Consider the following 22,156-nt stretch of genomic DNA (forward strand, 5'->3'; position numbering starts at 1 on the left):
ACATTAAGTCCACTTTGTTAGGAAAGGTGGTTTGCAAAATTAGGGCTGCAGATCCAGGGCTAAACTCAAACAGTCCTGTCTAAAGAGTGTATTAATAATAGCAAGAAAAAAACAGTATGTGAGGGTTGGTCTGAAAGAGTGTTAGTTATACCTCTGCTGCTAACCCGTTCTGTGACTTTATACAAATTATTTTTTCTATTTGGGCCTACAGTTATAGAAGAAAGGGACTGAACTCATGTCCCCAAAATTCACACTATTGTAACATTTTAATATTCGACAATCTGGTTCTTAACTACAGTATCCTAACCACAGTTTTCCCAAATCTTTACTTCTGCGTAGTCCCTTTAGGAAACAACACAGTATTCAAAAACATTACCTTCTTACCAATACTGTATCTAAAATTCTAAAATAATTGTTCTGGGAAAGTTCTAAATAAAGGGCCAGTTTTAGCTCCATTGGGGAAATTTGCCCCAAAGGTATCAGAGGTTTCTCTAGTTAATCTGCAGCTACCTGAAAACATTTCTGTAGTTAATCTCTAGTTACCTGAAAACATTTCTAGGGTCTTTTAAAAGCTTGCTTAAAAACAAACAAACTACAAATCCCATGAGTCAAAGATGGATTAGAAACGGACACCTCCCCTCCAAACCCTTCCCGGTTCCCTAGAATGTAGTCTGCTAAAACTCAGGTTGAGGCATCCTGAAATATGCCTGAAAGAAACGCCTGCTGTTTCATCCCGGTTTTTAATCTGTGCTCTAGCTTGGCTCCTTTAAATCGGTGCTGAGAATGAGGAAGGAGAAGGAGCTACGCAGAGCGGGATGGGCGCGGGTGTGAGCATCACCTGTTCTGAAAGGGGCATGCGCACTGGGAGGGCGCGGACGAGGAGGCGGGGCGCGGTGGGAGGGGCCGACGGCGCCTAGCTGGCACCACTCAGATCTGCTTCTGCCCGGCTTGAGGCGCTGAGGCGGCGTCGGGAGTTGCCTTCTGCAAAGGTTGCCTGGCGTTGTCCAACATGGAGGAGGCACTGGCCTCGGGCATCACCTGCAAGAGGGACTAATCTCCGCCTGGCGTTCAGGGCAGCGGTGCCGGAGTTCCCGAGCCCAGGGACTCCGCCTGCACGCCCTGAGCCAGACCCCTGCTCTGGTTGCTCCTCCGGCGGCGGGTTTCCCGGCGGGGACGCAGCGCAAGGAGGGAGCGCGGCGGCTCCGGGTTTCCTTAAGCCATGGGCAACGAGGCGAGCTTGGAAGGGGAAGGGCTCCCCGAAGGACTGGCGGCGGCGGCAGCGGCAGCAGCCGGAGGAGGGGCTGGCGGGGCGGGGAGCCCCTTGCACACCGTGATCCCGGCCGGCATGGAAGCGGATCTGAGCCAACTGAGCGAAGAGGAGAGGAGACAGATCGCTGCTGTCATGTCAAGGGCGCAGGGGCTGCCCAAAGGAAGCGTTACCCCGGCCGCTGCGGAGCCGCCTTCCATGCACAGGCACGCACAGCATGATGTATATGTTCGGGCATATATGTACAGCTTCTCGTGCACATATGTGCCTGCCCATATGTGCCATCACAGCAGTACATATATGTCGCTTCCGTTCATTTTATTCTTCCTAATGGGGTGGCTATAAACAGAGACCATAAGCATTCTGTTGGGTAGAATAAAAATGATGCATTACAGAGTTTCTAGTGGGATAGTCAAGGGTTGCATTCTTGGAACTGTGATTTTAGGTTGTAATTTCTGGCCTTTTGGAACCTTTTCCCTCTAGGGTGGCGTGGAGAGACGCCCTCCAGTGTTTTACTAATCTGGAAGTCTTCCATTAATACAGAACGGACGTGTTAGGAAATGGATAGAGCTGGGTGTTTACCTGTCTCTGTTTAAACCTCCTCAGTCATTTTGGGGTCTTTTTCTCTTTGAATAATATCTAAATATTTCTGTAACGATACCTTTAATTCCCTTAGAGGTGATTTGTCTTTCCTTCACACCCCACCCCCAGAGGAGAACAGGAGCTGTTTAGGTAGAAGGCATAGAATGAATACACCTTTTATATTCAATGAGAAACCCTAAATTATGTTGTGGCGTTAAACAGATGATTTGGTCACAGCAGTGCAGGTGCTGTACATGTATTTATGAATTAGCATATACTATTTTCTAAACCACTGCTGTTTTATGTGGAAAAGGATCTTACAGTTTATGGAAGAATGTGTGAATTTGTGTTATCTTAAAATTAGTTTCCAGTACATACTTTTAAACACAGAGCAAATAACATCTTGCATAGGAAATTAAGAGCTGATTTGTAATATTAATGTATGCATTTCCCCCTCTAGCTCGCTATTTTCCTACATCCCAATGAACTAGTTGTTTTCTAATTAGAGTACTTAGAGGGTGTAATCACTGTGCCTGCCCTGCCTTTATTCTGTAAACAAACCCTTTAACTTCCCACCCTTCCCTACAGAACAGTTCTCTGACCATGGTCCTGAAACCACTCCTGCTTTATGGTAACCTAACAATTTTCATTAAAGATACTGGAAATATGAAAAATCTTGATGTAGGTGTAGGCTTTTATCCCCTACTTCATAAAATAAATGCACTTTAACTTAGGAGCTATAAGTATATGCATATAATTTTGTCAAGTAACTAATACAGGATAACTGTAAAATGTTTTATGGATGATGACAATATTTTTCACATAAAATCTTAAATGCATAAATTGTATCAGCTAAAAACCCATTTTCTTGAAGGGAAACCCAACACTACTGGTAAAAACTGGCTTTTTCATATTGAAATTTTTTTCTGTGTTTTTAAAATTAGTGATATACTGGGCTATTCCTTTGGCATTAAGTCTTTCTTATACATTCCCTTAAGAATACAGTTTATGATATGTACTGTTTTTTTCTACTAATTAAAACCTGACTTAGAAAAAAATTTGAATGTTCATATAGTAGATTTTTTTTAGGTTAATAATGAGGTACAGTACTTTTATTAACCTTTTAAAAAATGTATGCCAGCTCTGCTGCAATTTTTCCTAAGAGCTACAAGCAACAGGTTTAGCATGCTGGTTACAGATACCAGGAAAAGTGAGAACTTTGATTTCTAAATTCCTTACTTCTATTTAGAGGGTGGCTAAAAAATAATACTTCAGCCTATGAAAGTATAGTGTTTTATGCATTATTTGTATCAGGTAACATAATTTTAAAGCTCTCTACTGATAGTTTTGTTACTGTAGAATTCTTAGCAATAGATTTTCTGAGTCTAAACAGTTATTGACAAAAGCTTCATTCAAATATATAAACAATATGTGCATGATTTTGGCAAACTGTTTACATTTTACTGAAAGATTTCTATAAAAATCTATAAGTTTGGAGAGTTATTCCCACGTGTGATAACCAAATAAATACTTGGCTTATGATTTAGATTTTTAGAAACATATTAATTCAAGTCTATATAAGAAGTTATATCCAAATCATTTCACATTTTAGAAGGTTACATGATGTGAATTAGACATGGTGGGGTTTTACTTTTTTTTTTTTTTTTTTTTTAATAAATAAGGGTTCACAGCCCAAAGACCTTATCTGATTATTTTTAACTGACTCATAGCAAATTATATATGATTCACAGTCATATATGCCTATGTTTCCTTGCCTCTAAATAAGACAATAATACTTATCTATCTTGTAGAGCCATTGTAAGGATCAATTAAACATTGACAGGACCATTTCTGCTTGGATTTTAATTTGAAGTAACCTTATACATATAAAAAGTAGTATATTGCTATCAGCAGTGAATGGCACTGGCAGTGATGGCTGCAGACAAGTTGTTGGTTAAACTATTCATTGTTATGACTTATTTTGATATATCTATATCTATATTCTTTTACATACAGAGAAGTCAGTGCAGCGTACTGGAAATCCTGTCCCCCATCCTCCCCACCGGGACTTAGGACTCCAGATTTCTATGACTAACTAGTTTTATAACCTTGAATTAATATCTTTGCCTCTTAAATCCTACTACCCTCTACAATGTAAAAATGAATAGAGATTTCTAAAGTTGCTTATATTGCCATTATTATAAAATTTTATGACTCAACACTGTCAAGTGTCATTGCTTTTTGTGTTATATTTAAAAATCTTTTAGTATTCCAACTGCTTTTATAGTCTGACTCTCTAACGCATTTTTTTTCTCATTTGTAGCTGAAACATTTTTTTCTGTTAATATGTGAAAGAAAAATTTGAATATGAGGATGCCAATAGTGAAATGAAAAAGAGAGGTTGTATAAAACTTGAAAAGTTAAAAGCTAGAAGTTAGAGCTTACAAATGAAATAGTCCTGGATTTTTTATTCATTGTTGATCCAGGGAAATGCAGTTTTATTACTTCTTATACTCATTCTATTTATACCTACAGATGTAACATATAGAGGAACTTTCCTGAAAAATACTTCTGATTAGTAGAATAGTGACAATTCTGACTGAATTGATTATTTTCCTTAGCATTCCTTGAGGCCTCCGCTACTGGGTAGACACCTCCACAACTGTTTGTCTTCCTAGAGCAGCAAACTAAAATGAAAACGAAATATTTCCATTTATATCTCAGAAGACCAGTAGAAACAGTTAAAGTGAAAAGGATTCAATAAACAGTAATCAACAGGGAAACAAAAACCTGATATGTTCATTCATTTGTTCTTTCGCTATTATTCATTCATTGATTCATCAAACATTAATACTCATCGACTAGTTACGAGCTTTGGTTCTAGCGATGCAAAGATGAGTAAAACACTTTCTCTCCCTTGGAGCTCATGATCTAGTACACAAGAAACAGATTACATTTTAATCATTCTTGTTTTTAACACAACTATTATACCCAACAAAAAATCATCAAAAGACCATAGTCAGCTAAGGCATCTTTTTTTTGTTGTTGTTCAGTATTAAGCCTATATCTTCTCTTAATGATTATCTGTTTCTCACTTCCAGACATCCATATTTTATATTTATTTATATTATTATAGCAACTAAAACTAAATTTAGTTTGCCTACCTGTATAGATATTCTCTTACAGGGGGCTTCTATAACATAATACTACTTAATATTTATAAGACACACATGCAGTTATAACTTTTAATGCAGGCAGCTTGCTTTAACTTTTGGCGTTTATTGTTATCACAGATATTTGGTACTCAACAACATTTATATTTTGTTTTATATAAATGAATTAAGTGAAGCAATATTACAGAAAAAATGATTATGTATAATAGTATTTTCAGGGCTTCCCTGGTGGCTCAGATGGTAAAACGTCTGCCTATAATTCGGGAAACCTGGGTTTGATCCCTGGGTTGGGAAGATCCCCTGGAGTAGGAAATGGCAACCCACTCTGCATAGTATAGTTAAGAATAGATTTTTAAGTACACTGTTTAGCTATGGATTTCTTCAATAAAATGCCTAAATAATTCTTTATAGGATAATCTCTTAAGTTTGTGCCCCACAAGGGAGTGGTAAACTTTATTAATTGAAAAAGTAACATTTCTAGAATAATGTGAAAACATAAACAGTGGAACTTTTAAAATATAATCGATTTTGGATTGTTTACCGTGGCTCTTCAGCCAAACCCACTCCACTATTCTTGTCTGGAGAATTCCATGGACAGAGGAGCCTGGCAGGCTACAGTCCATGGGGTCACAAAGAGTTGGACATGACTGAGCAGTTAACACTCTGTCTTTGTATGGAATGGAGCAAATGGATAATTTTAGTTCCTTTTTTAAGTACAGGCTTCAGAGACAAGTTTTTATAACTTTTTTTACCTGGAGGAAATTTCCAGAACTAAGCCTTCTGTTTATTAATCTTTTACTAGAAAATAACTTTGTGGCATACATTGCCATTTATAGTTTATTTTCTTCTGACTCATTGCTATCTAGAAGTAATATGTCTGTGTTGCTTCCTACTGTGCCTTACATGTTTTTTTTTTTTTTGAACAGAGAAATTTTTATTACAGGGTCATGCAAAGAGATGGGTGGCTCATGCCTTAAGGACCCCAAAGTTACTAAAAACTTTCCACAAAGCCCTTTTATAAGAAAGGTGAGGGAGGGACATGGTTAGTTGCTACAGACTACTTGGTGTCAAATCCTTTGTTCTTGAAGTCAAGTCATGATCAGTCAACGATGTTCATATAAATCACTACCAAATGAATGTTATTCTCTGCATCCTGGTTGTAGCTAACAGGAGGCAGATCTCAGTTGTATGTCTTACATCTTGATCTATCCTCAGATTTCTGTGCCATTGGGTGAAATTAAAAAATGTAATTCATATTAAGTACCAGATGACCTGAAAAGAAAAAGTTATAGTCTGGTCTATTGGCAGGTAAATTTTTGACAAAACAAGTTAAAACCTATACAATGTTGTGATCATCTGATATTTTAAGTGCTACTGAATCACTGTTTAATCTCCTTTTCTTTTAATTAAAAAGAAATCTTTTTGAAAGTTAGAAATTTACATATATCAAAATACAGTTTGATTTATCCCATAATTCTGATGCAGCTTGTTCTTATTACTTGAAACTTTATCAGTAAATAGCTTATTTGGAGACTAATATACTTGATAAAAGTATATATGAGAAACAAGTATTTTAATTATTTAACCATCATTTAGAATTGATGTTTCCAATTTTTTTTAAAAAAACATCTTGTATATTTGTCTATGAGTTAAAAGAATTTTTGCAAATTACTTTTTAGTTTTTAAGTCATTGTCAATAATAATAGCTAATAGTGGTAATAGTAAATGTTATAGAAGACATTAAGTAAGAGATCTTTATTTCTTTTCTTCCTCTGAGTAAAGTAACAGTACTTTTCAAAAGTGGGATGACAACCAGCTTGTTGCTCTTTGTATATCAAGCTGTATCTCAGGATGCTTTAAACATCTTATTGTTACATTAAGGGACCTCAGATTAAGAATGCAATTGGAAAAATAATTGAGTGATATAACACTATTTTTTCACAAGAAAGAAAGGTTTCTCAAATTTTTATAATTAAAGTAGCAATTCTTATTCTCCGAATTTAGTATGATAATATTTGATGGATATTACATTTTTGACAAAATAGGGTAAAATTGAGTAGATGATCAAGTTTCCAGAAACACCTAAAAACCTCCTTTACCAGATCATTTGAGGTCACATTGTGTCTTATGTAGCTAATGTAAATTCTAATATTAGAAAACAGTTGTTTTTAAAAATAAATATTTTCACTTCTTGGTATGCTAGTGTTTGGGAGACTAACATTTTTTGACCATAACCTTTGCTTAAAAAGGATATGTTCTGTGAACATGAATGTGTGAATGTACTGGAATATGTCTTTGCATTGTTTTGTGAGTTAATATATTTGAACAGACTTTAAGTATGGCCAGATTCTATTCTTAACTATTAAGTGTAAATGTGAATTGTTTTTTGTTATAAGTAGTTTCTAACTAGATATTTTAATAGTTCATCACTTATAGTAGCAAGTATTGGATCTTTCCCCCTTCTCTTCACCTCCATGTTGAAAATCTGAACCCATGTAAAGAAAATAACAGACATTAAAAATCTTATGGTACTTACAGGATGATGTAAAAATGGATTTTAGTTATATTTATATGATCAAAATTTTGAAGATGTAAGAAAGTAACAGCTTTTTCATGTAATTTTGAGTTGGTATAATTTCCATTATTTTTACTTCTGTTTGTTTCATTCTTCTAGGAAACAAGAGTTGGATAGTAGTCAACCTCCAAAGCAACCAGGAAAACCACCAGACCCTGGGCGTCCAATTCAGCCTGGTCTCAGTAAGAGTAGAACTACAGACACTCTGAGGTCAGAGCAGAAATTGCCTGGAAGAAGTCCTTCCACTATTAGCTTGAAAGAATCGAAATCCAGAACTGATTTTAAGGATGAGCACAAGTCTAGTGTGATGCCTGGCTTCCTCTCAGAGGTTAACCCTTTAAGTGCTGTCTCCTCTGTTGTAAATAAATTCAATCCTTTTGATTTGATATCAGACCCTGATGCCTCCCAGGAGGAAGCCTCCAAGAAACAAAAAATAGCTCAGAAGGAACAAGGAAAACCCGAGGGAGTCACAAAGCCTCCATCACAACAACAGTCTCCCAAGACAGTTCCTAAGCAGCCAGGACCTGTGAGGGCTCCGCTTCAGCAGGAAGGTTCTCCAAAATCCGGATCCTCTCAGCCACCAGAAAAAAGTAAATCACAACCTCCAGAAACAGGAAAGCCAGCTCAGGGCTTCCCCCAGGCTCCTCAGACAGACCAGGCAAAATTGCCACTTCAGAGAGATGTATCTAGGCCTCAGACTAAACAGACAGACCCAGGAAGGGGTGAGTCAGCTAAACCCTCACTGCAGAGCCCCTCCAAGCCACCTATTCAGCAAGGAAGTCCTGGAAAATCTCCAGCCCAGCAGCCTGGACCTGAAAAACGTACCATACCACAGCCTGGGCCTGCAAAGCCCCTAGCTCAACAACTGGGAACAGCAAAGCCCCTGGCCCAAGCTCCAGGGGCAGCAAAATCCCTGGTTCACCAACCCGGGCCACAGTCTCCAGCTCAGCCGCCTGGGCCAGCAAAGGCTCCAGCTCAGCAGGTTGGGACAACAAAGCCTCAGGCCCAGTTGTCCGGCTTAGGCAAGACGCCACCTCAACAGCCTGGCCCAACGAAACCCCCTCCTCAACAGCCGGGCCCAGTGAAGCCCCCTCCTCAACAGCTGGGCCCAGCGAAGCCCTCTCCTCAACAGCCTGGTCCAGCGAAACCCCCTCCTCAACAGCCTGGTCCAGCGAAGCCCCCTCCTCAACAGCCTGGTCCAGCGAAGCCCCCTCCTCAACAGCCTGGTCCAGCGAAGCCCCCTCCTCAACAGCCTGGTCCAGCGAAGCCCCCTCCTCAACAGCCTGGTCCAGCGAAGCCCCCTCCTCAACAGCCAGGCCCAACGAAACCCCTTCCTCAACCTCCAGGTTCAGCAAAGCCCCCTCCTCAACAGCCAGGCCCAACGAAGCCCCCTCCTCAACAGCCTGGTCCAGCGAAGCCCCCTCCTCAACTGCCAGGCCCAACGAAGCCCCCTCCTCAACAGCCAGGACCTGCAAAGCCCTCAGCTCAGCAATCTACAAAACCAGTAAGCCAAACAGGAGCTGGGAAACCTCTGCAGCCACCAACGTTTCCATCTGCAGCACAGACTCCAGTACACGGCCTCCCTAAAACCATCTGCCCTCTTTGCAATACCACTGAACTTCTGTTGCATGTTCCAGAAAAGGCCAATTTTAACACGTGCACTGAGTGTCAGACCACTGTTTGTAGCCTCTGTGGTTTTAATCCCAATCCTCATTTAACTGAGGTAAGTTCAGTTTTTTCATAATGTTCATGCTCTTAAAACGTGTCACCGTCTTCCACAAACAGTGGTTAGTTTGTCACTGATATGATAGGATGGCATTCTTTTTCTATGGTTCTTTTCTTCTTTTCCTCCTCCTTTCCTACGTTCCTCTTTTTCTTCTCTGCCAAATGTAAATTAGAGTTTTTTCAATGTTTCCTTCAGTAATAATATTTCTCTACACCATTACTATAATTTCTGATAAATTTGACACATAAAGGAAGTATGAATTGATTGAAAAATGCAGAGCATTTACTCATTGCATTCTGGGTGTAAAGTCCACACTATTATTATATTACATTAATATACTACATTAACTTTTAAATTCATGCTCCTACCTACCTACCATGTAATACTCTTGATATGATATTTTATATGGGATCCTGTTTATGCTTGGGGAAAAAGCAGACAAGGTTTTTAGATTCTAAATACAATTTTAATATAAAACAATACATTTTTTCAAACTACACATCCCCTGCCAGTGATTTTTGCCATAATCTATGAGAGGATGCTTTCCTCTTTAGTTAGAATCATTCATAAAAGTATAAATCACATCATAAAATGAAGTCATTAGAGCAGGTTCAACACTGATTGTTTACATAGAAAGATCACAGTTTGTAATTCTAGGTCATTGGGTAAACATTCCTGGCAGACTGAGTCATGAACGGGCCAGTTGTGACACAAATGAGTTTAAGATTGTTCAATCTGATTCAGGTTAGAAAAGTTATTCTCAGCAAGCTAGTTAATGTTAACTTAGCATTTAAAGACCCTGGATAAAGTAGCATTTTAATAGGTAGAGATTTGGGGGAATTTTCAGGGAAGGGACACAAAACATAAAACTGCAGAACTTAGAAACTCTCTGGAGTTAAGAAATAATACAGTGAAGATGATATAATAATACAAACTAAGTGAGAATAAGAGGGGTTAGGATCCAAAGGAAGATGTTTTTAAAAGAAATGCAGTAGTCCCTCCCCGATAAGAAAGCACAAAAACCATTTAGTCCATCTGGAGAACAGCTGTTAGTGGGCTGTGTGTGCATGGTGTCTGTGAACAGCCCAAGAAGGAATGGAGGCAGCAGTCATTGAAGGATTGTGTGATTTAAATATCTCCAAGAGTGGAGACTCATGTACTGTCATTCTAACTGAAATCCCTTTTCTGCTAAAAACAACAGTGATGATTATTGGTAACTGTTAAGTTCATTTGGATACTTACTGTGATGAAAGATGATAATGATGTCCATTTAAAGTATGTCAACCTGTGATTTTTTGCCAAAGTATTCTTTTTACCAGAAGTCATATTGAGTACTCTACCATTTTAGGTAAGGGATTCTTTAATGGTAAAATTGGAATTAACAAGAACATCTATGTTGTGGAGGAGATCAGATTATAAATAGTTTGTTTATATATTTGTAGCTTTTTTTCATATCTTAAACTTTCCTGCATTCTTTTCTTGTTTTTTAAAAAATTTTATTAAAGTATAGTTGATGTATAAAATTGTTACAGGTGTACAGCATATCGGTTTACAAGTTTAAAGGTTATATTCCATTTATAATTATAAAGTGTTTGCTGTATTCTCCATGGTGTACAATATATTCATATAGCTGACTTCATGTATAATAGTTTTATACTTCTTAATCCTTTACCCCCAAGCTTCCTCTCCCCCTTTTCTTCTGCCCACTAGCAACCACTGGTTTGTTCTCTATATCTGTGTGTCTGCTTCTTTTTTGTTATAGTCACTAGTTGTATTTCTTAGATTCTGTGTATAAGTGATATCATACAGTATTCATCTTTCTCTATCAGACTTATTTCACTTAATGTTCTCCAAGTCCATCCAGATGGTTGCAAATGGCAAAATTTCATTCTTTCTTCTAGCTGAGTAGTATTCCATTGTATATGTGTGTGTGTGTATTTATACATTTTGATGAAGATGTGTTTCTGCCCATAGTATACCATCTTCTTAGGAATGTGCAGTAATAGTGACTTCAAACAGTAGATGGTCATTTTATAAAATGTTAGTCATGACTTTGTGACAGTTTGTAAGACAGAAACATGTACTTGGACCTTCAAGCTAAATATATTATTTGAGTACCTACCAAGTGGAAGGTATTTTACTATATGTGTGGTAGGATATAAAGATAAGTAAAACATAATATTGATCTCTACATGATTCAGGTATACTAGGTTAGATAATACATGTACAAGGAAATATAACATGTGGTCAAATAAAAGCTGTGAAACACATGAGCAAACATTATGGCCTATAGGGCAGGAAGTGTCATTAGGGTAGGAAGTCGCCCATTCCAGTGGGTGAGATTAAGGAGAGATTTGTGTAGAAAATGGCATTTGTGCTAGGTATGTAACAATGGATATTACTTCAACAGGTAGAGGATGTGAAAGGGAGTAATGATTTGGTCTAAGACCTAGAGCCAGAATAATGCCAAGTGTATTTATAAAATTGGCATAGCTCTAGGTTGGCTGAAGTGATGGGGAGGAAATGAGCAATGAAATTGGAGAGAAGTTGAATTCAGATTTTGGCATTCCACATCAGTAGCAGTGAACATTCTGCTTTTTGAAACTTACCTTAATTAATGTAGTCATATTTCAAATCCTTCATTAATTTTACAAATGTGTATCAAATGCCTAGTTGTGAAACACTGACACGTACTTTGATAGAATCAAGTATTTGTTAGATATGGTGTTTTCCTTCAATCAGAAAATAGAGGAAATAAAATTTGTAGATAAGAAAGGGGAAAAACAAATATATAAGAAAACTAACTTACTGTAGGGCTTTACAGTTCACATAGTTCTTTCCTATTTATTTTATCAAAATTAAATTTCCAAGTAATTCTGTGGTTATATAGTCTGTTTTCTCTGTTATATTTTCTTAATTATAGAGAAAATTGGTTTTCAAGTGGTTATTATGGTTGCTTTACTTGTTAGGATCAACCTGATAGTAAATAACTAGAACCCAAACTAAATCTTCTGATTCCAAATCCGTTTACTCATGGTAAGAAGAAAGAAAGGGCTATGATATCACATGAAGTATCCATGACTATCTGTAACAGTATCATAACTTTCTTCATGGAAATACAAGTATTTGACCTGGGAATGTGAAGAATGATAACTTGGACATATTTGACAGAAGCTTGGAATGTGGGGGCAGGTAGAAGATCTCAGTGGCTTAAAAAAAGAAAGCATCCCCATTATTAATGAGATGAGTGTGGGCAAATCATTTACACTTTGTCTATCAGTAACACCAGATGAACAATAGAAACAATATGTTCTCTGCTGAACACAGTGAATTGTTAGGATTAACTGAACATTTGTATGAGAAGGTATTTTTCAATATATGAAGTTCTTTTGAAGTTGTAATATTATCTGCCGTGGATAATCTGATATTTTAAACAGAGATGATTTTGAAAGTTTACCCTCAAATTATTTTCTACAGATACAATATTATAAATTGTTGGATTCTGTGATAGCAATCAGGAGCCATTTGATCTAGAGTGTTAAAACATTTCATTTTAACTTTGATTTTCAAAAGGAAATGAAAAGAAGTAGCGCTCCTCTCCTACCACAGAGTGATATAAAGGAGAAAACAAATAAAACATTTCTCAACCAGGAGTCAAATGCACGAAATCTATTACTCTCCTAGTAAAGCTGTCCTTAATTTGGACACTGACCCTCTGCCATCCTATTTTCTCATATTCAATGGAGAAGCAGAACAGAAATAAATACAGAAAAAAACTGCTGATTACCCATTTTGAATGATGGAGACGTTCATTGTAAATGAGTGGTTTGGAGAGACTCGCTTGGCATTTTAGCAATACCACCACATGAAGGATATAGAGGAACTAGTGAAAAACAAAACACCTGACCTCAAAGGGGAGCATCTACTCAGAAAATAAAAAGAACTTGTAAAATTCGTATGATTCATATTCCATCAATAATTAGCATACTCCAATTTCACTGGGCTGACTTGAAGATAAAAATGGACCCAGTTGATGTTTTGGAAAAGAGAGACCCAGAATTTTCCCATCAAATTATCTAGCTGCTTAATTGAGGACCTACTATGTTTCAGGCACTTTCTGGACTGTCCTAGATGTAAGAGTGAACAAAATAGCCAAAAAGTGTATATTGGTCAGAGTGGCAAATAGAACGAATAGAGGGATGGATGGTAATAAGTGTTACGGAGAAAAATGAAGTAGCAGAAGGTTATAGCACAAACCAAGGGAAGGGATTGATGATATATTGGTGAGGTCCCTTCATTCCCTGTCATTCGGGGATTAGCATGTGGGAGTTGATGGATGACTCAGGAATCTGGAATTTTTAGTGCTAACTAAAGGTCTAATTTATGTGTATAGTTCTAACTGAGGCTGAGGGTTTGAAGGGGGCTAAATAAGGAAAGGGTGGGAATGTACCCAGAAATGTTTAGAGTTCTGAGATCCCCCTCTTTACTCTTCCCTGTGGGTTGTGGAGGCTGAGAGTAAGCATTTTATCTCCAGTACAGAGAGCTCTTTCTAAGCACCTTCCCATGAAATTGTAGACATTTTGAGGAGGTGGTTATCTGAAATTCTGAGGTTCCCTTGGGACTCTGAGAGCTCTGGGGCTCTAAGAGAAATATTTAAAAATTATGGAAATTATATCTAAGAGCTTATTATTTCTAAGAGTTCCAGCTTATTATTTCTAAGAAATTATATCTAAGAGTTTCAGAAAGAAAGAATCAAGGCTCTAGAAAAAAGGAAGTCTTCAGATTTTGATCCACCAGTAGTCAAGCATGATTAACAAAATGCCTGATAAATATATCCTGGTGAAATGATGTGATTTCCAAGGATAAGGAGAACATTTGAAAGACTTCTACAGAGAAAAAAAATATCATCTGCAAAAAGATGAAAAATCAGGCATCAGTATAATAGTCATTATCAACACAGAAGACAGCAGAGAGGGAACAATTTCTTTACATTTCTAGAGATTGTGATATGATGAATTCTCTAAGTAAGCAATCGAGAGGGGGTATGCGAGCAGCTTAAGAATTTTTTCATATTTAAGAGTCCATAAGAATCATTAGCAGTCCATATAAGTATATGTATACTTCCCTCATAGCTCAGTTGGTAAATCATCTATCTCCAATACAGGAGACCCAGGTTCGATTCCTGGGTCGGGAAGATACCCTGGAGAAGGAAATGGCAATTCACTCCGGTGTTCTTGCCTGGAGAATCCCATAGACAGAGGAGCCTGGCGGGCTCCAGTCAGTGGGATCTCAAGAGTCAGACACAACCTAATGACTAAACCACCACACACGTGTACACAGGTGCACACATGCATATATCACAGTCCCTGGAGTTCTTCTATTAAAATGGAAAATGAAGGGAGTGGGATGGAGTAGCTGACCCCAGGAATGAAGAAAACTAGAAAGACATTATCATTTTTTTGAAAATGTAATTGTATAACAGTAGTGGAATGTGAGATGATATTAGATGGTATTCAAATCAAAGTAAAATGCATTATTTAACTGTGTGTTAAAATATTTAATTAATATGCCAATTATATTTTTTTGGACTTTGCTTAGTGAAGTGAAAGTCACTTAGCTGTGTCTGACTCTTTGCAACCCCAAGCACTATATAGGCCAGAATACTGGAGTGGGTAGCCTTCCCCTTCTCCAGGGGATATTCCCAACCCAGGAATCGAACCAGTGTCTCCTGCTTTGCTGGCGGATTCTTTACCAACTGAGCTATCAGGGAAGCCTTGTCATTGCTAAAGACAGTTCTAAAATAGGTGGTAATAAATAAGATTGTTTTTTGAAAAAATATAGCTTTTAAAGGAGAAAATATACATCTTAAATTTATAAACCACAACTTATTATTTGATACTATAATGGCAGCTACAAGAAAACGTCAAAGCAAAAGTTGACACTGATCAATTCTGAAGAGTAAGACTTGGTGACCTAGAGACAGGCTTTTACTTTTAATGTCATATCTTTTTGTGTTATTTTTTAGCCTTATAAATCCATCTTATAATTAACACTTCAGTAATTTTCTCATTTATCACATGATTGGTTAAACAGTTTATATAAGGTGAAGGAAAGGGTAAATTAGATTCTCAATTTTCACATCTTTAGCCTTGGCATCTACTTGGTGAAATGACAAGAATTTTTAGTTCTAAATAACAGTGATGATTTGAAATGCTTTATGCCTGTCATGCCAAATTTGGTCAGTTTTTTTCATTTGTTCTTTGCTTGTCACAGCCATGACAAGCAAAAACTGGTACCATTTTTTATAAGAACCCAATAAAGATAAATACAAGTCCCTTGATTTTGAACATAAAATTTTTATTTAATAGAAGATAAAGAATATTGTGTTTTTTTTTTTGCTAATACTTATGGTACCTTTCATGGTATGTAATACAAAAATACCCTAACTATAACAAACTTAGTTTCTCTATCTAAAGTAGTTTTCTCATGAATTTAGAGGAATAGAAATAATAATTTAAAAATCTATATTACTTAAATATGTTCACAAATGCCATGTTTGTTTAGCTCGCATTTTCCGTGAGGTCCAGTGTACAGCATTTTCCTCATGACTTGGGTGTTCCTCATATAAAATAAATATGTATTCCTCATGCTCTACTGTAAGTTTAATCTTTAGCACCAAAGCCTTTTTTCACTTGGAGCTTTTAAATTACGAGATGTTTCAGGTGTCCTTCTGCATGTCCAGCTTTTATATATACTAAGCCAATTGCTAAATATCACAACTAGTATGATGATCTGTATACCTTAGTAACAACAGATGTTCTGCCATGAAAGTAGATACCCACAACTAACAGAATCATTTACTGGATCAGTAAACTTAATACAGTGATGGGATAACTTGCTCATTGTTCATATCCCTTGAGAAATCACACATACAAAACACTGTCTCTCCCCTGTTACCATATCTTAATTAGCTTAGATAAAAATGGACCCTTCACACATTTCAAAAGTACTGTATTGAAGGCAAGATGTAAAAAATCTATTCAGTTCAGACGCTCAGTCATGTCCGACTCTTTGCAACCCCATGAACAGCAGCACGCCAGGCCTCCCTGTGCATCAGCAACTCCCAGAGTTTACCCAAACTCATGTCCATCGTGTCAGTGTTGTCATCCAGCCATCTCATCCTCTGTTGTTCCCTTCTCTTCCTAACCCCAATCTCCCCCACCCCCCTGCCAGCATCAGGGTCTTTTCCAGTGAGTCAACTATTTGCATGAGGTGGTCAAAGTACTGGAGTTTCAGCTTCAACATCAGTCCTTCCAATGAACACCCAGGACTGATCTTCTTTAGGATGGACTGGTTGGATCTCCTTGCAGTCCAAGAGACTCTCAAGAGTCTTCTCCAACACCACAGTTGAACAGCATCAATTCTTCAGCACTCAGCTTTCTTCACAGTCAAACTCTCACATCCATACATGACCACAGGAAAAACCATAGCCTTGACTAGACGGACCTTTGTTGGCAAAGTAATGTCTCTGCTTTTGAATATGCTATCTAGGTTGGTTATAACTTCCCTTCCAAGGAGGAAGGGTCTTTTAATTTCATGGCTGCAGTCACCATCTGCACTGATTTTGGAGCCCCAAAAAATAAAGTCTGACACTGTTTCCACTGTTTCCCCATCTATTTCCCATGAAGTGATGGGACCAGATGCCATGATCTTCGTTTTCTGAATGTTGAGCATTAAGCCAACATTTTCACTCTCCTCCTTCACTTTCATCAAGAGGCTTTTTAGTTCCTCTTCACTTTCTGCCATAAGGGTGGTGTCATCTGCATATCTGAGGTTGTTGATATTTCTCCCGGTAATCTTGATTCCAGCTTGTGCTTCTTCCAGTCCAGCGTTTCTCGTGATGTATTCTGCATAGAAGTTAAATGAGCAGGGTGACAATATACAGCCTTGACGTTCTCCTTTCCCTATTTGGAACCAATCTGTTGTTCCATGTCCAGTTCTAACTGTTGCTTCCTGACCTGCATATTGGTTTCTCAAGAGGCAGGTCAGGTGGTCTGGTATTCCCATCTCTTTCAGAATTTTCCACAGTTTATTGTGATTGACACAGTCAAAGGCTTTGGCATAGTCAATAAAGCAGAAATAGATGTTTTTCTGGAACTCTCTTGCTTTTTCGATGATCCAGCGGATGTTGGCAATTTGATCTCTGTTTCCTCTGCCTTTTCTAAAACCAGCTTGAACATCTGGAAGTTCATGGTTCATGTATTGCTGAAGCCTGGCTTGGAGAATTTTGAGCATTACTTTACTAGCGTGTGAGATGAGTACAATTGTGTGGTAGTTTGAGCATTCTTTGGCATTGCCTTTCTTTGGGATTGGAGTGAAAACTGACCGTTTCCAGTCCTGTGGCCACTGCTGAGTTTTCCAAATTTGCTGGCTTATTGATTGCAGCATTTTCACAGCATCATCTTTCAGGAATTTAAATAGCTCAACTGGAATTTCACCACCTCCACTAGCTTTGTTCGTAGTGATGCTTTCTAAGGCCCACTTGACTTCACATTCCAGGATGTCCGGCTCTAGGTGAGTAATAACACCATCATGATTATGTGGGTCATGAAGATCTTTTTTGTACAGTTCTTCTGTGTATTCTTGCCACCTCTTCTTAATATCTTCTGCTTCTGTTAGGTCCTTACCATTTCTGTCCTTTATCGAGCCCATCTTTGCATGAAATGTTCCCTTGGTATCTGTCATTTTCTTGAAGAGATCTCTAGTCTTTCCCATTCTTTTGTTTTCCTCTATTTCTTTGCATTGATCGCTGAGGAAGGCTTTCTTATCTCTTCTTGCTATTCTTTGGAACTCTACATTCAAATCGGAATATCTTTCCTTTTCTCCTTTGCTTTTCACTTATCTTCTTTTCACAGCTATTTGTAAGGCCTTCCCAAACAACTATTTTGCTTTTTTGCATTTCTTTTCTATGGGAATGGTCTTGAACCCTGTCTCCTGTACCATGTCACAAACCTCCATCCATAGTTCATCAGGCACTCTATGTATCAGATCTAGTCCCTTAAATCTATTTCCACTTCCACTGTATAATCATAAGGGATTTGATTGAGGTCATACCTGAATGGTCTAGTGGTTTTCCCTACTTTCTTCAATTTAAGTGTGCATTTGGAAATAAGGAGTTCATGATCTGAGCCACAGTCTGCTCCTGGTCTTGTTTTTGCTGACTGTATAGAGCTTCTCCATCTCTGGCTGCAAAGAATATAATCAATCTGATTTCGGTGTTGACCATCTGGTGATGTCCATGTGTAGAGTCTTCTCTTGTGTTGTTGAAAGAGGGTGTTTGCTATGACCAGTGCATTTCTCTTGGCAAAACTCTATTAGCCTTTACCCTGTTTCATTCTGTTCTCCAAGGCCAAATTTGCCTGTTACTCCAGGTGTTTCTTGACTTCCTACTTTTGCATTCCAGTCACCTATAATGAAAAGGACATCTTTTTTGGGTGTTAGTTCTAAAAGGTCTCATAGGTCTTCATAGAACCATTCAACCTCAGCTTCTTCAGCATTACTGGTTGGGGCATAGACTTGGATTACTGTGATATTGAATGGTTTGCCTTGGAAATGAACAGAGATCATTCTGTTGTTTTTGAGATTGCATCCAAGTACTGGATTTTGGAGTCTTTTCTTGACCATGATGGCTACTCCATTTCTTCTGAGGGATTCCTGCCCACAGTAGTAGATATAATGGTCCTCTGAGTTAAATTCACCCATTCCAGTCCATTTCAGTTCGCTGATTTCTAGAATGTCGACGTTCACTCTTCCCATCTCCTGTTTGACCACTTCCAATTTGCCTTGATTGGAAAACTCAGCAGTGGCTACAGAACTAGAAAAGGTCAGTTTTCATTCCAGTCCCAAAGAAAGGCAATGCCAAAGAATGCTCAAACTACTGCACAGTTGCACTCATCTCACATGCTAGTAAAGTAGTGCTCAAAATTCTCGAAGCCAGGTTTCAGGTATATGTGAACCGTGAACTTCCAGATGTTCAAGCTGGTTTTAGAAAAGGCAGAGAAACCAGAGATCAAATTGCCAACATCTGCTGGATCATGGAAAAAGCAAGAGAGTTCCAGAAAAGCATCTATTTCTGCTTTATTGACTATGCCAAAGCCTTTGACTGTGTGGATCACAATAAACTGTGGAAAATTCTGAAAGATATGGGAATACAAGACCACCTGACCTGCCTCTTGAGAAATTTTATGCACGTCAGGAAGCAACAGTTAGAACTGGACATGGAACAACAGATTGGTTCCAAATATGAAAAGGAGTACATCAAGGCTGTATATTGTCACCCTGCTTATTTAACTTCTATGCAGAGTACATCATGAGAAACGCGGGGCTGGAAGAAGCATAAACTGGAATCAAGATTGCCAGGAGAAATATCAACAACCTCAGATATGCAGATGACACCACCCTTATGGCAGAAAGTGAAGAGGAACTAAAAAGCCTCTTGATGAAAGTGAAAGAGGATAGTGAAAAAGTTGGCTTAAAACTCAACATTCAGAAAACGAAGCTCATGGCATCTGGTCCCATCACTTCATGGGAAATAGATGGGGAAACAGTGGAAACAGTGTCAGACTTTATTTTTTGGGGCTCCAAAATCAGTGCAGATGGTGACTGCAGCCATGAAATTAAAAGACGCTTACTCCTTGGAAGGAAAGTTATGACCCACCTAGATAGCATATTCAAAAGCAGAGACATTACTTTGCCAACAAAGGTCCGTCTAGTCAAGGCTATGTTTTTCCAGTGGTCATGTATGGATGTGAGAGTTTGACTGTGAAGAAAGCTGAGTGCTGAAGAATTGATGCTGTTGAACTGTGGTGTTGGAGAAGACTCTTGAGAGTCCCTTGGACTGCAGGGAGATCCAGCCAGTCCATCCTAAAGGAGATCAGTCCTGGGTGTTCATTGCAAGGACTGATGTTGAAGCTGAAACTCCAGTACTTTGGTCACCTCATGTGAAGTGTTGACTCATTGGAAAAGACTCTGATGCTGGGAGGGATTGGGGGCAGGAGGAAAAGGGGACAGCAGAGGATGAGATGGCTGGATGGCATCACTGACTCGATGGATGTGAGTTCGAGTGAATTCTGGGAGTTGGTGATGGACAGGGAGGCCTTTGGTGCTGCAGTTCACGGGGTCTCAAAGAGTCAGACATGACTGAGTGACTGAACTGAACTGAAAATTAACTTGGTATCTAATACAGAGGTAAGAGTCATCATAAGAAGTGGTTACTTTTTTGAAGAGTATATGAGGATAGGTGAAAAGAAGAATTAATTGGAAAAGAAAAGCAATATGTGGGTCTAAATGCTGTGGTTCAAACTATAGTTGGGATAGTTGAGAAGGGGCCGACCTTATAATGGATAATGGAATACTAAGTTATAAGGCCGAGAATCATCATGGATCATAAAGGTGAGGAAGCATTTAGGTAAATGGAGGAGGAGTATAAATTTTGAATCATAACTCATGTAAGAGTTAATGAGAACACTGCCTTGATGGAGTAAATGATACATTTAGATCTTATGGTTGCAGAAAAGTTTAGTTGTGATGCATCGAGAAGTAAGGACCTAACAGATTTTAGTAGAAGGACAGGATGAATGTATAATTGAAGAAAATATATTCATAATTTGAATAGTATGAGAACACTAGCAAATATAAATTCCTAATATTGCGTTCATCTTTTTGTTTTTTAGCTGACTTCAAAAAACTCTAAAGTTTACTTATTTTTTAAAAATATTTATTGGATTATAGTTACTTTACAATATTGTGTCAGTCTGCTGTACATCAAAGTGAATCAGCTGTACATATACAAATATTCCCTCTTTTTTGGATCTCTTTCCCACTCAGGTCACCACAGAGCATTGAGTAATGTTTGCTGTGCTATACAGCAGATTCTTATTAGTTATCTATTTTATACATACTATCAATAGTGTATATAAAAACTATAGTGTATATATCCCAGTCTCCCATCTCATGCCACCTCCCCTTTCCCCCTTGGCATCCATACTTGTATTTTCTACATCTGTGTCTATTTCTGCTTTGTAAATAAGATCATCTATACCACAATTTTCAGATTCTACATGCTATGTTGTTGAGCAGAGATTTCATTGTAAACTTTATATAGATTTTGTGTTTAAAATTTTCAGTTCGGGGCACATTGAAGGGCGGATGTTAGTCACTATGCCTTCTGGACACTTTTTTTTTCTTTTTTTTCTGAGAAACTTGCATTCTCTTTTGAAGCTAAATAGATTAATAATAGTTCCAAGTAGGAATATGCTTTAATTCTGGAACCCCAGCATTTGCCAACTCACCTTATTTGTTAGATGTATTGTGTTAACTATCTTGAATTATTAAAGACATACACTTAAAAATCAGTATCTATTTTTCAGTACTTTTTTGATAGTGGCACCAATAATTGAAGGTTTATGTGAAATTCACAATTAAACTTTCAAGTGGTACCTCTTGAAACATTTAATAATATTTTTATGATTATCCAGCAAAAGCCTTAGTCAGTGAAGTTTTATTACTATATTTTATGTGACTCAGCTCTGATACATAACTCACCAGAAGGCTCAGAAAAAGGGAACCCTGGGAGATTGGATTTAACAGGGAGGTGTGTTAATAATTATCAGCATTCACCTTAGAATACAGAGTTACTTCAGCAGAAATCCTGGTTGAGTCCTTTCTTATCCCTATTTATGTAGCATATTAAGTCAGAAGACTGAATGAACAATTTTATGCCTTTTTTGTTCCTTTCCATACAGCTAATTGAATTAGAGTAGTTCATTAAACAG

At 37.9% G+C, this 22,156-nt stretch overlaps 1 protein-coding gene across 8 annotated transcripts in view; it reads left to right on the forward strand.

Annotated features, from left to right (window-relative positions):
- Window positions 1–952: 952 nt before the first annotated feature.
- PCLO (piccolo presynaptic cytomatrix protein) overlaps window positions 953–22,156 on the forward strand; it is a 398,862-nt gene continuing 377,658 nt past the window's right edge. For all 8 annotated transcript variants that reach the window (XM_070787660.1, XM_070787662.1, XM_070787664.1 and 5 more), the window contains exons 1-2: window positions 953–1,473; window positions 7,697–9,320. In XM_070787660.1, the coding sequence (XP_070643761.1) occupies window positions 1,220–1,473; window positions 7,697–9,320 (1,878 nt within the window). In that variant the 5' untranslated portion in view covers window positions 953–1,219. The remainder of the gene's footprint in view (window positions 1,474–7,696; window positions 9,321–22,156) is intronic.

The sequence above is a fragment of the Bos indicus genome, chromosome 4, assembly GCF_029378745.1.
Source record: "Bos indicus isolate NIAB-ARS_2022 breed Sahiwal x Tharparkar chromosome 4, NIAB-ARS_B.indTharparkar_mat_pri_1.0, whole genome shotgun sequence".
NCBI lineage: Eukaryota > Metazoa > Chordata > Mammalia > Artiodactyla > Bovidae > Bos > Bos indicus.